Source organism: Nicotiana tabacum, chromosome 19, assembly GCF_000715075.1.
Source record: "Nicotiana tabacum cultivar K326 chromosome 19, ASM71507v2, whole genome shotgun sequence".
NCBI classification, from domain to species: domain Eukaryota; kingdom Viridiplantae; phylum Streptophyta; class Magnoliopsida; order Solanales; family Solanaceae; genus Nicotiana; species Nicotiana tabacum.
The window spans coordinates 98,491,186-98,507,699 of record NC_134098.1 but is presented as its reverse complement, the minus strand read 5'-3'; the positions used below and the strand labels follow the sequence as shown (position 1 = coordinate 98,507,699).

Here is a 16,514-nt window from a genome sequence, read left to right as displayed (position 1 = left end):
AGATCAGTAGGATAGGGCTTTCAGTCATTTGTAATTCGCTAGCTGAACAGAAATATAACAGTGTGGGATGATTCAAAAACAGAGTTTCATACGAATAGTAGGAACTAGGAAGACAGTCAATATGCAAATAGTCTCCATTAATCCCCCACACTTTACGAAATTTGATTGACATGAGGGTCAAGCACTCATAAGATGTCAAAAGTTCCCTGGATAAATGCAAAATTGCAAATCATTTCAGAGACCGTAAAAAGCACTATGTCAACAATAGACTTGGAAGATAAGGAAAATTACTCCATCAATTGGTTTTGTAGTCCTTTAAAAATGTGTTTGTAGCTTTATGTCTATTTTACAAGCGGTCTTCATTTCTACACATAAGAAATATGAAAAGAACACACAAGAGATTTGAAAAGGTCATTTCTTCTATTCAAATTGCAAGTGTTATAGGATACAAAACATGGCAATAACCACTCTGATATCTGTCTGTTTTTCAACAAAAGCTCTAAACGGAAAAAGGAAAATAGGTTAAGAAACTACATGGAAAGTGGAGACTGGCAGCTCTCCAAAATCACAACGCATAAACACCACAATAATCACCCAGACATAGCAGAAACAGAAACTTGCATAAAGACAAAAGGGACTTTTTTCGAGGGTTCAGAAACCTTAGTTACTCTGTTAGTCTATGATAACAGGAAAGAACTGGATCACCAGCAAAGTATATCTTTGAGTTGTAAAAGAATAATGACAGTCTGTACACTACGCCTTTCAGGGAAAATTCTCGAGTCCCTTAATGGTCATTGCTTATTGAGTTATAACATTAAAAAACAGTTGGATACGCCAGCGAAAATATTGCAGGTTCAGAAAAAAATCAAGGCCCTAATCCATAAAGCAATTATGTTAGTGGTTGAAGCATAGAAGTAACAACCTAAAAATCCTAAGTCTGAATCCCAGCAACAACATTTAGTTAAGCCCATCTGCTCATGAGAGGCCAACCCATCAAGTCTGCTTGTCGGTGTATTAGCCAAGGTGCACGCAAGTTGGCCCGAATATCATTACCGTCACAAAATAAATTGAAAAAAGAAGTAAACATCAATCCAACAAAAGCATACCTGTGCATCAAACACAAATAACATCTTTGTCTTCTAACCAACGGAATCGCCATGGATGATCTTATACTGCTTCAGAGCTGTAAATTCAAACATCAATTACCAGACCCCTGCAACTAATCAGATAAACAAAGCCCACAAAATGATTCTCAGCCGATAAAGAACAAGCAAACTTTAGGCATGAAATTGCTCATATAATGTAGAGGAAAATGCTACACATACAACACCAGAACTCCTGCTAACATCTAATGACTCTACAAAGAGTTAAGCTCCTCAGTATATTGCAGAAGGTTCTAAATGCCTGGGTAGATAAACAATCACTAGTTTTTGAAGCACCATAACTATCTTTCTGCAATATTAGATAATAGCAAAAATTGCAAAAATACAAGAAATATTACCATATATCGCAAAAAAAAAAAAAAAAAAACATATGAGTAACCTAAGCTCAACATGATCGAAGCAAAACAGGACCCACGGATGAGCTGAGCATATCACTCAGGGCTAACTGAATCTCATTTGAGCCATGCTCACAACTTATCAAGCTTGAAAGTAATGGGAAGAAGCAAGACAAGTTTTTCTCAAATGATGCATCTCCTAAACTACATATTGCCTGGAGAGTTGCAATGATAAGAGGTGCACGTGCAGCCAACTCTCTCCTTCTACCAGAGCCCAGGGGGATTAACCAACGAAGCTGTGCACCAAGAGATGACTCAGACATTTTTCTTGAACGTGCAATTTCAATATAGAAGTGTAAGACCTCGCTGCAAAGGTTGACGAGGTAAGTTTCCACTTCAGAATCTTCAAAACCATTAGGTTTATCTTGCACAAGATTTTGTAAAAATGAGAGGCAAATTTGATATGCCTCATTCTCAAGCCGTAATAATGGAGGGTCCTGCATTTGGGTCATGGAACTGAACTCTAGAAGCTTTGACCGCAGTGTTGCGTCACTGTTTATCTTATGAGCATGAGACGCCACGCCATGCATGGCATCAAAGAGGACAATGATGTTTTTGCTAGACAGCTGAGGTCTGTATATGTTGTAGATCTCCATCACAGCCTGCAATGTGCAAGCGACCATTACGGTAGTAATTATGCTCTCCACATATACACGAAAAGCAGGAACGATAGATCAAATTGACCATACAAGGTTTCCAATAATATCTATGTTCTTTCTGAAGACATGACATTTAAGGAAGCACACGGCCCCCATACTTCAGTGAATGACCAAAATAACAATACAAAGATATTCCGAGTGCAAGTAGACACCTAGAAAGAGAAACACAACCGCCAAACACCAAAAACACGAACACCTATCATATCAAAGATCTTCCTACAGGATTCTGAGATATTCTGAGTCTCTAATCTCAAACTACAGAGATCAGCAGTAGAAAGATTGTCTGAAACTTGAGAAGGCATCAAGAGTTCATAGTATTAGTCAATTATAATTTGATTCTCTTTTTCCCAGTTCTAGTCATACATAAAATAAACTATGATGAAATAAAATAAGTACTAACTTCTATGAAGGTGGTTACTAGTTATAGTTCTAATATCAAAAAATAAACTAGTACTAATCTCAGATTGATTAAAAACTGTGAGAAAAGATAACGCAACCGTAATCAATAACTCGTGAATGGTCGATTGTTAATCAAGTGGAGTACTTATCCGGTTATCTTTCCTTATTAAAATATCTTAGCCCAACCTTCATCAAATTACTCCTATTCGAATATGGACTTCACGGTATCTCCTTCTAGACATTTAAAAATAGCTTTAGTTTCCACAATAAATCTGTTATTTTATATCCATATATACATTTCAAACTTAAGAGCTTGAATAAACACTAGCATACCAGATATAAATGCGTCCAAAATTTCTAACTGTGCCTATATATTTTAAAACCAAAACTTATATGGCAACCCCACATTTCTCCCACTTAATTTAACACGTTATCCACCTTCAATTTGTGTCTAACAATGTCAAGTCAAACCACAAGATATTCAAAAGATCTTTTAAACAGTATGACATTCATTGGGCTTTCTCAGTCCATCACACTAATGATTTTTATGTAGGAACATGAAACAATTTACTGATTAAGCCCTTTATCTTGTACCCTTAACGTAGTGTATACCATCTTTACTTGCTTCAGGAGAGCATATATAAATGAATTAGAACTAAACCCACAGTAGTGGCTATGCTGGATACCTGAATTAATAATAGCTGAACAGCAGCCCTACACTTCACATCAGAAATAGCTTCATATAGACGGTGCCTCCTCAGGTTTTCCAAATCCTCATCTGGAGTATCTGTCCCAGTGGTTTCAGCATTGCTATTCCTAGCCATATCTTCTTCCTGGGACCAATAATTGTTATTTTCATTCAGAAGAAAAGAGAAGTCGGGAAGAGTTGCATTAGCTGCTTCTTTAAGGGACAAAACCACTTCAAGCCATTTGTCTTCAGAGAAAAGATTCCCAGCATTGCTCATAAGACGGACAAATGCAGCAATGCCAATACCAGCAAGGCTCTGATGAGGACGCTTGACAAAATTCACCAATAAGAACAGCACTTTCTTCAGAAGTGGATTGACTGTGTCATAAAATTTAACAAAAAGATCTACGACCAGTTGGAGTGCCAGTGTGCAGGTCTCATAAAGCCATGCATCCTGATCAGGCTCACCCTCTTCATCGTCATTTCCGTGCATAGGTGAGTTTTCACCTGAAGGATCAATCGTATGTCGAACATAGTCAAAGATTGGGAATAGGACAGATTCAAACACCCTTTCCCATAATGATAGAGAGAAATGGTGGCCATAATTGCGTAAGGTATCAAACAGCACTTGCAGAGCACTCTTTCTGATTTCAGGCCTCGGGTCAAAGCTAAGTTCAGATAGTCCTGTAAGAGAAAAGGAATAATTTCTTAAACAAGTATAACAAATATTAACCTAGACTTAAAACTTGTCTCTACAAAGAACAGTGAAAGAGAGCATTTGCTTTACAGGCATGAAATCCTGGTCCAAGTCTAATATCTTTGTCCTTACCAGCCAACAGAGGAAACCAGAAATACAGATGGTCCTCCTTATCTGTCAGTTCTCCATTTTCAATATTGTGGTCTTTTTCTTTATGAGGTGAAGATGGTGAAGGCTTCCCAGAAGTTTCTTTTTCCTTGTTCCTCGAGGAGCCAAGATCACCTTCAGCAAGTTTTGCCGCACATAAACGAAGGAAAGCAATGGCATTGAGACTAATATCTTTGTTGAACCTGCTATTAGTGAATGCAATAAGGCAATTAACGCAGTCTGTGAATGTGGTGGTCTCAGTCTCCGTAATATATGGAAAATAATCTCGAACAATCTTTTCCATTATCTCGAAAGACAACAGCACAATGTTTTTATGGTCATCATAAGCAGCAGTGGTGAAGACCTGAAAACGTTAGGTAATCAGAAAGAAAAAAAAACATTAGGTGAAAAGAACAAACTAGAAATTTAAGAAAAGAATGCATATTCAGTATTAACATGTAATCTATAATGGAGTAAAGATCAAAATATGGTTTATACCATGAACATGCTCTTCCATCCGGACTTCACATGATTGACTCGAGATAAAACCATCTGAGAGACGCATCTGATGATTAATTCTCTGATCTCAACAGCACTACTCTTGCGCATAACAATCACAAAAGGCTTCATAAACTCATTCTGGAAATTATAGTTAGCCAATTCTTCTCTCTCCAAGAACTTCATTGATAACTGGCGTAAAGAATCCATTGCAAATATGGCAATTGAAAGATTTTCGGAGCAGCCAATGGTCACAAAAAATTCACCAAGAACTTGCCAGATTTTTGTCCAAACAAATCTGATACGATTCATGTTGTAGTGCCTGTTTAACGAAAATGAATCAATAGTTCTGCTAGTTATCAGGAAGCAAAAGGGAAAGCAAAATGATACACTTTATGTAAAGAAACCAAAGGACGTACGCAATCTCAACCATCTTTGTGAGACTAAAAACCCGTGGATCCGAAGTTGAACGTAATTCTTCCATGGAGACCTTGCATAAAGCTTTAACAAAGTCCACTATAGCCTCACTGTTTAATTTCTGACTCCTTATGAATATGCGGTTCATTTCACCAACTTGTTCCAACATGTTTAAGTTAGAGACCAAGTTGTTCATCTGCTCAGATGTGATGCCTGCAGCAGCACTGCCACCAATACCAGCACTATCGTATGAACCTCTCCTCATAGCTGCAGCTGCACTTTGAATCTTCCCAGGACCTTTCTTTTTCAAGACAGGAAGGATGCTAGACTTAGTTTGTTTTGACTTGTCAAATTCATTTTGAGGAAGTGCAAAGAAAGTAGCATCCGGAGGGGCACCCTCCCCCAAGAGATGCAAATGTTCAAACCGAGAAACACATGTCAGAATATGTTCCCATGCCTCCTGAAGGTAGTTTCCATCCTCATCTGCGATCGTAACTATTGCCTGTTAAACAAAAAGGAAACTCAATGAGTTTCTCCCTTCAGAACTCAAGGAAAGGATGAGCATAGAATTTATAACCACCAGCCTTTACTTGCAAGGATACTGTATAGTCTTCCATAAACCTCAGGGAAAAGATAATACGGCAACTTAATAGCACTGACACAGGGAAACTAACCACTCGGGTCAAACAAGGTCCAGACTACCTGCTACTTTGACAAGAAACGTGGTCCTGCTTTTACATTTGCCACTTAGTCAGCGAGGAGCAGTCTATTAATATACATGAAGTCCCACCAGAATATGACAAATCTAGAGCCTAAAACACACGAGCGGTGTAAGTGCCAACAACCCCTTCATTATACACATGAAATCACATATCTGTAAGGAGGTGCAGGCAAACTCGTACAAGGATTATTTTTCTTGGATTTGAGTAAATTAAGTTTAATTCTCAGCTAAAAGAAACAAAAAGGAAAATGAAAGTGCTTAAGGTTGACTAATTAGCCAAAGGGGGGAGAAGAGGGTTGAGAAAAAGAAAGTCCAGGCTGAAAGAGAAGCCAAGGGTCCACTAAAGTCTCTTATATCCCCACACCTTACAAAAGAACCACTGAATCATAATACCAGGCATGACTATGGGTAGCATTGGATTGATGCTGAAAGGTATCCTCCACCAGCCCAATTTGATTGGATCTAAAACACTTTCCAACCATCATTTATTCTGGTAGAAATCCTGGCACTCTAAATGTGTAAACTTGTAACTGTATACTATAAATACAGTGTAATATAGGGTTGCGAACCGTTCCAGGTAATAAACTTCCTCTGTCCCCTTTCCATTGACCCTCTTTGCTCCGCTTAAAACTGTTGAAGAGATGTAACCTTTTTTTTTTTGAATAATACAGAATATAATTAACTGATATTACGCACGTGTCCCCGGAAACTGAATAACCAACAATAAAGCGGAGTTTCATTGTTGTCAGTAGATGAGTAGATTGGTTTTGTGGATACCAATTTTTGCTATTTCAGTTTCAGATAATGGTTTATACTGATAAAAATGTGGTTAGCCAAGAAAATCTAAAATGTTTGTAGAAATTCTTTGCATCATAGATTAATTCTCTGAAATTTACAGGACAAACTTCTTTAAAATGTAATATATATATATATAATACTGAATGGTCATCAAAAATATATATAATATTGAAAATCATGTGGTCAAATGGAAATTCCATTTTAGGAGGCAAAAAGTGAGCCGGTAATACTTTTTTTTGCTATGTGAACCTACTTTGTTTCTTTTTTCTTGTTGTGGACGAGACAAATTACAGGACAAACTTCTTTAAAATGTAATATATATATAAAAAAAAATACTGAATGGTCATCAAAAATATATATAATATTGAAAATCATGTGGTCAAATGAGAATTTCATTTTAGGAGGCAAAAAGTAAGCCGGTAATACTTTTTTTGTTATGTGAACCTACTTTGTTTCTTTTTTCTTGTTGTGGACGAGACATCTATCTATGGAAACCTGCCTTAAGTGAGAGCAAAGGTATAGGAAACTCTATTGGTCCTTGATATTTAGCATATAGTCCCTCAACCTTCAGTGAGAATCAAGGTAGTCAGAATTACACTAATGAAAGATCATGGACTAGCATTTGTTAACCACACCCTGTATTGGGAATTGGTGAAAAAAATATTAAGCCTTTTTTATTAGAAGGTAATAAAAAATTTACAACAAGATACACAGCATTCATTCTTAGTGAGTGTGTAGGATGCTTAATGTTTCTTTTTAGTTGGCACAAATTGTCCCCTGTAGACACCCCTGATAGCTTTCTGAACTTTGTCAGCACCTTGGTCTTAAATTAGCATTTCTTGTATTAGAGCTGACTTAGTTCTTTTTGATGTATTATCTTTTGTACTACTGCATCTTCTTGATGCCATCAATAAACAAATTACTTCATCTAAAAAAAAAAGGACGGTGAATTTCAGTTATAGATATGCTAAATGCAAGCAAAGATAAAAAACAATTCCATATTGTCACACTAAACATAGTCCCCCTATTATGCAAAGGAAAACTTTGAATTCCGGAAAATTAGTCCATATCACTTATATTCCAGAAATTTGGTTACCTGAAAACCCATACTTAGATCAGCTACTGAACTCGAGACTAATTCTAGAGATGTTTTCTCCCAAAACATGAAGAACCAAATTTCCTTTCAATAAAATAAAAAAAAATTAAGAACCAAAACTCCAAGTTAACCAAAAATTAATGGAGTCGAGCATGGCTTTGCCGAGCATCCAGGCCTCGTAGTTAATAAGAATTTAAATTATTGGAAGCGTAAACTTTTTACTAGGATTAAGTCACTTTTGGGCAGGCTTGAGCAGAAATAGGTCAATGAAAATAGGATAACTGCAGCAGTATCCAAAATATTTCCTGAGAGTAAAAGAGAGATAATTTAAGAAATAATGGAACAAGAAGTTTGGTAGTAAAGAGGAGTGGAAAACTAAATCTAGACCACAGATTTTTCAATATCATAATGGGAATGCGCAAAATTCTGGAGTTAGGCTTCAAAGAGGACAAGGGTGTGAAAATTTCTTAGCAGCATACCAATCAAAAAATATAGCAGATAGGCACTATAATCATTAGAAAGTGTACTTTTAGTCTTATTCTCATTTCCAAGGGCACTGATATCTGTTAGGGCAGACCAATACCTTATCCTTTGCATTCATATCATCATCCAAGATCATTCTCGAATAAAATTTAGTCAAATTGTGGTTTTCCTGTTTGGCTTGTTTATGTTTTTAACCAAATTTTGTCAAAATTTAACTACTACCAGATTGAATGTCCACATTTCGCCTGGACGGTTATCAATATGAGAGATTTGAGTTTTATTCCTACTTGTCAGAATAGGTTTTATTCCTAATGTCCACATTTTGGGTCTTGTAACACTGTTCACTCCTTAGCACATTCTTCGTGCTAAGGACTATCTTTTTAATATAATAAAATTCGTTACCTTCTCAACAAACAAACAAAAAAAGAAAAACTTATTATTTTTTAGGGATGATGAATAAAACAATTTTAAAGTTGAGAAGTCTAAACTCATTTAAATATATATAAATATTGTGAAACTATCATTTGATACATTAGATATTATGCCTAAAAGAAAGGTGAAAGCTACAATCAAACTAAGATCAATGCCCAGCTCTGTTGACAGTTATTTGACTCAAACATCATTTTAGGTCAAACCATATTGTTTCATTATCAGTGAGTCATGGTTTCACAAGCTAATAGTATCCTTGGACCTGAATTAAAGGGGTAGGTTGAACTTATGAAACTTCAGCACAACCTCACCCAATAGAAGGTACATCAGCTCTATTGATCAATTCCAAGGATTTGCCCTACAATTTATCCTATGACAATCAGTTCCAAACTATAGACAATAACCATCACATAAGACTCCAATCTGTGAGACTCATTCTAGCTCGTTCCAAAATTCACCGCACCAACTTCCTAATGTTACTAAACTGTATTATCAGCTGCCAACACAAAGGAAGTCGGAAGTCCTCTTAGTAAATCCATCATTCACTTCGATGCTGGAGATCGGATAAGCCATAAGCTCGGGAGGAACTCTAAGTCCCGACAACAATGCGTACATGCAAGGGATTTCATGAATATTATGCATAGTCTCTATTACAATAAATAAAATTTAAAAAAATCAAATTGCAAACTTGGTAAGCACCACCTAAAAGCAGATTAGCAACAAAAAAGATTAACTCAGTACAGTAGAATCATGGGCATGCAATACTAGGAGCAAACACAAACCTTGATTGCTTCTATGTTTTTCTGTTTAATGTCTGCAGGTGAGTGAAGAGAAGTAAATTTTGCAAGAGAAGTCACAAAAGCATCTCTATGTGTTTTCATGGACATTGCAGCAGTAACATGGATTGCACAACGAAATCCTTCCAAACACAGAGCTATCACAACTCCATCATCAGTTTGGTCTAGAGGAACACTAAAGGCAGCCAACATTGGAGCCCAGCAGACCTCTACCATGAATCTGAGGATCACCACATCTGTTGCAGCATAATACACTGATCTGCAAAGGCAAGTTGAATTCAAAGTGATCTAGGTTAATCACGCAATGGAATGAAAGGTGGTACACAAGATTGACCTTGAGTAATGAATAAATTACATATTTCTTTCTTCCCTAAAAGAGATCATAAGCAATGATACTATGACACATCCTTCTAAAGCTTCCTAATGAATACGAATGTGTGAAAGATTGATCTCAGAAAAAGAATACAACACAGTAAATAGTATCATCATTTTTCAGCAGCAGATCAATACGTTATTCTTTTAAAGCTCGCATTCTGATATCTTTACAGGAAACTGCTACAGACGGTAAAGAAAAGAAGCTGTTAAGAATAAAGACAGAATGATGGAAGTAAGATAATACTTCAAGAATATAACTTCTCCCGCCCACACATAGAAGAATTATCAAGTGAATCTTACTCGGATTTGCGAGCTTTCTCTTTGAACTGCTCCTGCATGTGTCTGACAAGATCATCACTAGTCTCCATACTGCCATCTCCTCGCTTACGGACAACAATATTCAAAATGCTGTCTAAACCTAAAATCCTGTTAGAGTTCAAAGACTGCTTTTGTTGGAGAGCCAAGTTATCATCTTTCATTTTAATTTCATTTCTCGATATTCGTTCATACAAAGATCTCAAATAATCCTCTGGCAAATCCTTTCCATCATCAATTCCGCGATTGTTCCTTATAAAATCATCAGCTGACATCTACAGAATAATGGGATATCAGGCCAAATTACTGAAAATGGGCATAAACAAATAGTCATCTCCTGCAAAACAAAAAGCATACCTTCGTTTTGACCATAGGATTATGGGCATCAGTGTTAAGCAATATAACTGAATAAGCAAGGACATAGGCAGTGTCTGCACTACTAAAAGCTTTTGGATTGCATTTACAGTACCGTTCAGCAAACTTTTCCATGATTCGATCAATTTTCTGGGCCTCACCAGGCAATCTGAATCCTTGTAGAAAGGCCCTGATGGCCTCATCAAACTCCTTTCCTTGGAAATCAAAGGATTCCACGTACGCATGCATTACTTTCAATGCTAAGTCATCCCTTTCCCCAAGGTAATCACCTATTAAAGTCTTATTCAAACCAGATGCATCTTTAAGAAATGCCGCAATTTCTTCTGGCAAGCTCCCCACTTTATTAGCATTAATCAGGAATTCAATGCCTTTCTTGGGTTTCCTATTAAACAGAGATATACCTTCCTGCACAAGTTTCAAGTTAGACCATGTCGCAGACACTGCTCATGACAATTCTTTTGTCAATCAGAATAGTTACTTGTCCAAAGAACAAATATACTCATCACCTACCTGAAGCTCAAGCTTGTAAGCGCGACGCTGCTCAATCGTAGAAACATCCGAAACTTCACTAGAGGATTCAGAATGAGAATCTGATACTTCAGTATGCTCATCCTCATTGCCATTTGCCATGGGAAGAGTCCCAGGTTCCGAGTTACTGTCAGGTGCCTCGTACTTTTTGGTTGAATGAGTATCCGGAATACGCAGTTGTTTGTTCATCCAGTCTCCCAAAGACTTCAAGATAGCCACTAAGCACTTCATTGCTTCTAGCTTCATGGTTGCCTCTTGTGGTGGCAACAGAGTTGTTGTTGTACCAGGAGGTACCCCTTGAGCCGTTTTAAGAAGCCCATTGACCATTCTGGGAGAATTGTGAGGACAACAAAGCAGGAACCAGATGAAATTTATATCAGACTAAGCTGAAATTTCTTAACTATGTAATACACAGACAACAGGATTTGAAAGATACCTCTCAAATATGTTTGATGAATTGACATCACAATCATAATTAAGGAATATATCAACCAGAATCTGTGAATCAATGCAGAGCCTCTCGAGAAATCGAAGCACTATCATTTTTTGTTGGAAATTTGGTTGAGCAACATTTTCCAATACTCTAAGAACAATCATGGGAAAGAAAACTCCAATTTCTGCCTTGAGGCCGCCTCTAAATCTTGCAACCAGACTTATAAAAATTGAGCATGAAAGCTGGAAGACAATCATGAGACTTGAAGCGCTGTTTTTCAAAAGCGACAAACACAAGTACTGCTTAATAGCACCTAAAAACCTGTAAGAATAGAACAAAGCAATTAAAACCAAATATAACCATGAATTTAGACCAACCATCATTGAAATTGAAAGATGCACAAGAAGTTGCCCTGCTGATTGCAGTAGGTCAAACAATCACAGACAGTGCCAAGACCTAAGAGTAGGCACTAATTAAAATTTCAAATAAAGAGAGGTTATGAGACTTATGCAACAATCTAGTAGACGACCAGAAGGAAATAATATTGCAGAAATGAGGCTAACTCATCCAGATATTGCTTGGGTCAACATGGTTGGGTCTATTTCGGCTAAAATAATAGTCATGCTCAACCCTCTCAACTCAAAACCATAATTTGTTTTTTTTTCCATCAATTTTTTTAAAGCCCAAAACCTTTTTTAATCGTAGCAGTATCTAGCAAACCATACCAAGAAACTATGTTTTCTATTCTTGTTGCAAGTTTTTTTATAAGTCAATTGGATTAACTATGCAGTCAATTTAGGCACAACCCAAGTCAAACCATCCTAAAAGTTTGGGCCAATTTTAGCTGCATAGGTAGCCCAAATTGACCCGCCAATAAATATATCCCAGCCAAACTCGTCCAGTTTTAAACTACTTGAGCTGGTCATAATTTCATGGGTCCCCTGCATATAAATCTAGCAAAAAGCTATTTTTTTTATCTTCTAAATGAACTCCATGGACTGCAAGAGTTAAGAAAGAATATAAGATGTAAGATTGAGATTCTGCGTGGAAAAACATTTGGGCATGCATCTCGGAGCAAGGAATAAATTGGTGCCATTAACTCAATAACAGATTAGGACCAACCACAGCCTTCGAAACTCAGGGATAAGCTCGCCCCTCTACCTTTCTCTACTTAAATACCAGGCTTAGTTTGTTGGTGTAGGGATAAGCCCGCCCCTCTACGTCTAATAGTGTTATTTTTTTATTATCAAGAAAAAATTTTAAAAGTAAGAATGATCATGGAGAAGTTTGAAAAGAGGTTGTCCAATAGGAAAATCCAATTGGTGAGAGACTACTACTTATAAATAGCGTTCTAGACTCATTACCGGCTAACGTTTTTTTTAACACAATAAATAAATCACTCCCCATTTACATGTCTTTTTTTTCTTCGGTCTGTCCACTTACATGATGTCTATTCCAAGAAATACAGATAAAGTTGGAATTTTTTTAGAGGGATTTCCTATTGGATGGAAAAAAAGTGAAGAAAAATTCTATTTACTCAAATATTCCAGTACATTTTCAAAAAAAATCTATTTATTCAAATAGAGTACAGTAACATAAAGTGAGAAGGAAGCAGGAAACTTTTTTAAAAGTAATGATGATCTTTCTCAGAACAACTAAAACAGCACTCACAAAAAGTATCACAAAGAAAGATCTGTACAAGCTAAATATGGAGCCCAAGATCCATGATGCACTAACTAGGAATCATGCTTTAAGGGGTTGGGTGTGGAAACGCATAAGAAACCTTTAGAATGAGTACTCTCAAAATTCATTCAGAGATGGGGATGGTAGATAATAACCCTTTGGGCCTGGTGAATGATTTGGACATATCCCCCTCAAACATCAGTTCCTGGACCTATTTAATTTCGGAGCTAACATGGATGAAACAGTAGCTCAGTTTGGTGGGAGTCAAGAGAACTAATAGACTTACACGTGTCTACATTAACAAGCTTGATTTTTTTTTAATTGGTAGAGCTTACAAGGCTTGATTTATTGAACGTAAGCCAGAATACTGCAGAATATTTCATGCTAATCCCTAAAATATCATATGATAATATGCATTTACTAGTAGCATTTTCACTTACCTTACTAGACATAGAAAGTAATTACAAATTATATTGTAGGTAGTCTGAGACTCCTACATAAGAAGCTTCTATTGTGCATTAGAAATCATCAATCATGAGGAGCCATTCTTGTACATTGTTAATCATCAGTTTAAGACAAGTTCTCTCTTTTTCTTCTCTCTACTTTTATACAGCACAGTTACGAATGGTTGGATATTATTTTTCATGAGAGATTTATGACTGGAAATCGAAAGAAGGCCCAGCTTCGGAAGATACTAGGAGGAGTAAAAGATCTAATCACAGAACCTGAATGGTATGAAATCATCGAATCCCCAACTAGATGGATAGACCGAAGTCTGTGCTTTGCACTTTACTTCGGCTTGTTTTATCCAGGCCAATCGCAAAAAAGGTCCTCCGGTGGGATTCTCAATAGGAGCAGATTTCAAATTTCTTTTAAGATAAAATGCTACTATGTATGTTACCGGGGAATGTTATCACTATCTCTAAGCAGCTTCTTGGACTCGTCGTATAATCTGTTGGTATTACCTTAGTTAAGCACATATAAGAGCAACAAACAACCATCTTTCCATGTGAAACATTGAGAATAGTACTTTCTAAATAATTAAAAATGAACAGTACTTTATAAGTTAGATCAAGTAACAAAATAAACATGTGCCATTTACACATTTATGCCACCCAAAATGAACTAGTGGCAGTGTGGCAGAGACAATACTTCAATACATCAAAATAAGAACTGATATACAGTACTTAGAGCAATTGCATAAGTGATTGAGGCATAGTCCTTAGAATAGATTTGAGTATAATAGCTGGTAAATACCTGTCACTTGTCCTAAATATTGCTCCAGCATTCTCCAACAATATCTTTAGCAACTCCAATGCCACAATCTTACCTCTCATCAACTGTGGATCTGCTGCTGCCTCCTTGGGTGGGGTTTTCATTGAGAGCTTACATAAAGCTCTAAACACCAAGAATGCATCCCTTCTCAATTTATTCCCGATTTGAACCTCCAAATCATCATCCCTTTCTCCCTCTCCATCCACCAACTCCCCTTTTCGCCCCTCCAGTGCCGTCTTATACATGCTAATCTCCCAATACTTGGCGTCCAACATATCCTTATCTGTGGAATCCAACAAATCAGCAGGATTAGTGGACTCCACAGTCGATGTAGTTGTCTCAAATGCCCCATCGTGAGCACCAGTAGACGTAGCACCGACCCTCGGAGTCCCAGCATTAAAAACACCATCAATGTCCTGCAACACTTTGGTTATAAACCCCTGAACAAACAATGTCATCGACCCATCAGCATCAGCTTTTTCAGCTGGTTCCATTAACTCCGCCACGACAATAGGCTGCAATGGCACGGTAGACGAATCAGCCTCCATTCTCCGAAAGACAATCACCAACATTTGAACCAAGGAAGCTTTAGCCGTAGTCTGATTCACCACATTCTTACTCTCCAAATAGATATCATAACACGTCCTCACAACCTGTAACAAAGAATCCCCATGGATTCGGATCGAAACGGATGTTACGGCAGATAAAATAGTCTTAATTACAAGCAATTCCACGGCATCATCTCCTAAATCATGACATTTACAAACAGACTCAATCAATTTGGATAGAAGCTTGGCATCAGGGCCTCCAGTGGGGTCCGCTTCACCGCGAAGGTACCCGTGAGCAATGAGCTTTTGCACAGCATCAAGAGCAGCTTCAGCGATCTTAAGGTGACCTGAAACAGCGGCGTTTATCAAAGGGCTAAGAATAAGCTCTGAATCATTAAAAGAGAGATCTAGGAGAACTCCGGGGTGTTGGTTAGTTGAATCAGGATCGGATTGGGTAGAAGGGGAAGTGGGTGGGGTTGAAGATGATGGGTTAGTGAGGAATTCAATAACGGATTTGCATTCGTGGGATAGCTTTGAATGTTTACGCCACGATCCGTTCTTAATAATCTTCTCAAGGGCTGGGAGAAGCACTTGGTTTAGCCGGGAATCGGCTTCCGAAGAAGCCATTCCCGATTTGGGTTAGATTGGATCTGGATTCGTAATAGCGCGGCGGCTGTGGAAGGTCGCTGAAGACGACGTCGTAATGAGAGTTGCAGCGGCGACAAGGGGCGCCCAGAATGTGTGGATCCGGTGTAGGAGAATGGAGTGAGGGAGTGTGATAGAAAGTGGAGCGAATCTAGATCGCGATGGGTGTTTGATTATTTTTTCCGTATAGTAGTATTATCAAACAAGTGGTGTGCAGCCCGAAGGTTTGACCATAGGAGCAATTTAGGAAATGAACATGGTGGTTGTTTGGTACTGGGATTTTAGGAAATTGGAAGACGTCTAATGGCTAATAGTACCTACCGTACGTACTATTACGTTTTCTGCTTTATCAATCTCTCTACTACGACTAGGAAATGAATTTGAAACAAAAAAATTAGGAATGTCAAGTGAAGTTTCCTTATAGTAAGACCTAGGAATGTCTCCAGATATTCAAACTTACGATATTACTAACAAAAACGTAAACTATTGTTTACAATTCTCTCAAAATATTGTATTTGCATGGAGTTTTTGTGGTACTTAATTGGTATAAACATAATGTGGACTATCAAAAAAGTATAATATTTACTTTTTACATTATCAGTTATCTAATTAATATTTATATAATATGCTTTTAACAGTAATATGCATTTTATATATCCGCTGATGGAGAATATTTGTCACTTTGTCGATACACGTATATGTGCCACTCATTAAGACTAATTTTCTCAATTAAATTTGTGAAATATGTTATGTAATTACACTTGTGTATGCAAATATGACTTTATATATAATATTATAATTATAATATGACAAACAAACACGTTTTAAACTTACTATCTTTTGTGATTATTTGATTGTGTAGTTACCCGGATAATAATGTACATTATTTAGTAATTATCTCACAAAACATATACTATTTAAGTAAAATAATATAAGGCTGTTATTAAATC

At 37.1% G+C, this 16,514-nt stretch overlaps 1 protein-coding gene across 1 annotated transcript; it reads right to left on the bottom strand.

Annotated features, from left to right (window-relative positions):
- Positions 1 to 1,276: 1,276 nt before the first annotated feature.
- Positions 1,277 to 16,027, bottom strand: LOC107831326 (brefeldin A-inhibited guanine nucleotide-exchange protein 2). Its single transcript, XM_016659087.2, has 11 exons — positions 14,354 to 16,027; positions 11,417 to 11,734; positions 10,963 to 11,308; positions 10,435 to 10,857; positions 10,063 to 10,352; positions 9,373 to 9,646; positions 5,066 to 5,565; positions 4,647 to 4,968; positions 4,134 to 4,512; positions 3,303 to 3,988; positions 1,277 to 2,160 (listed from the first exon to the last, which is right to left on the bottom strand). Exons 1-11 carry the CDS (start codon positions 15,544 to 15,546, stop codon positions 1,549 to 1,551), a joined length of 5,343 nt encoding a protein of 1,780 aa, XP_016514573.2. The 5' UTR covers positions 15,547 to 16,027; the 3' UTR covers positions 1,277 to 1,548.
- Between the last annotated feature and the right edge of the window lie 487 nt (positions 16,028 to 16,514).

Coding starts and splice junctions, on each gene's coding strand:
- LOC107831326 (XM_016659087.2), bottom strand. CDS start 15,546: ATGGCTTCTTCGGAAGCCGATTCCCGGCTAAACCAAGTGCTTCTCCCA. Junction 11,735..14,353: donor ATATTTAGGACAAGTGACAG/GTATTTACCAGC, acceptor CTATTCTTACAG/GTTTTTAGGTGCTATTAAGC. Junction 9,647..10,062: donor GAGAAAGCTCGCAAATCCGA/GTAAGATTCACT, acceptor TTGCCTTTGCAG/ATCAGTGTATTATGCTGCAA.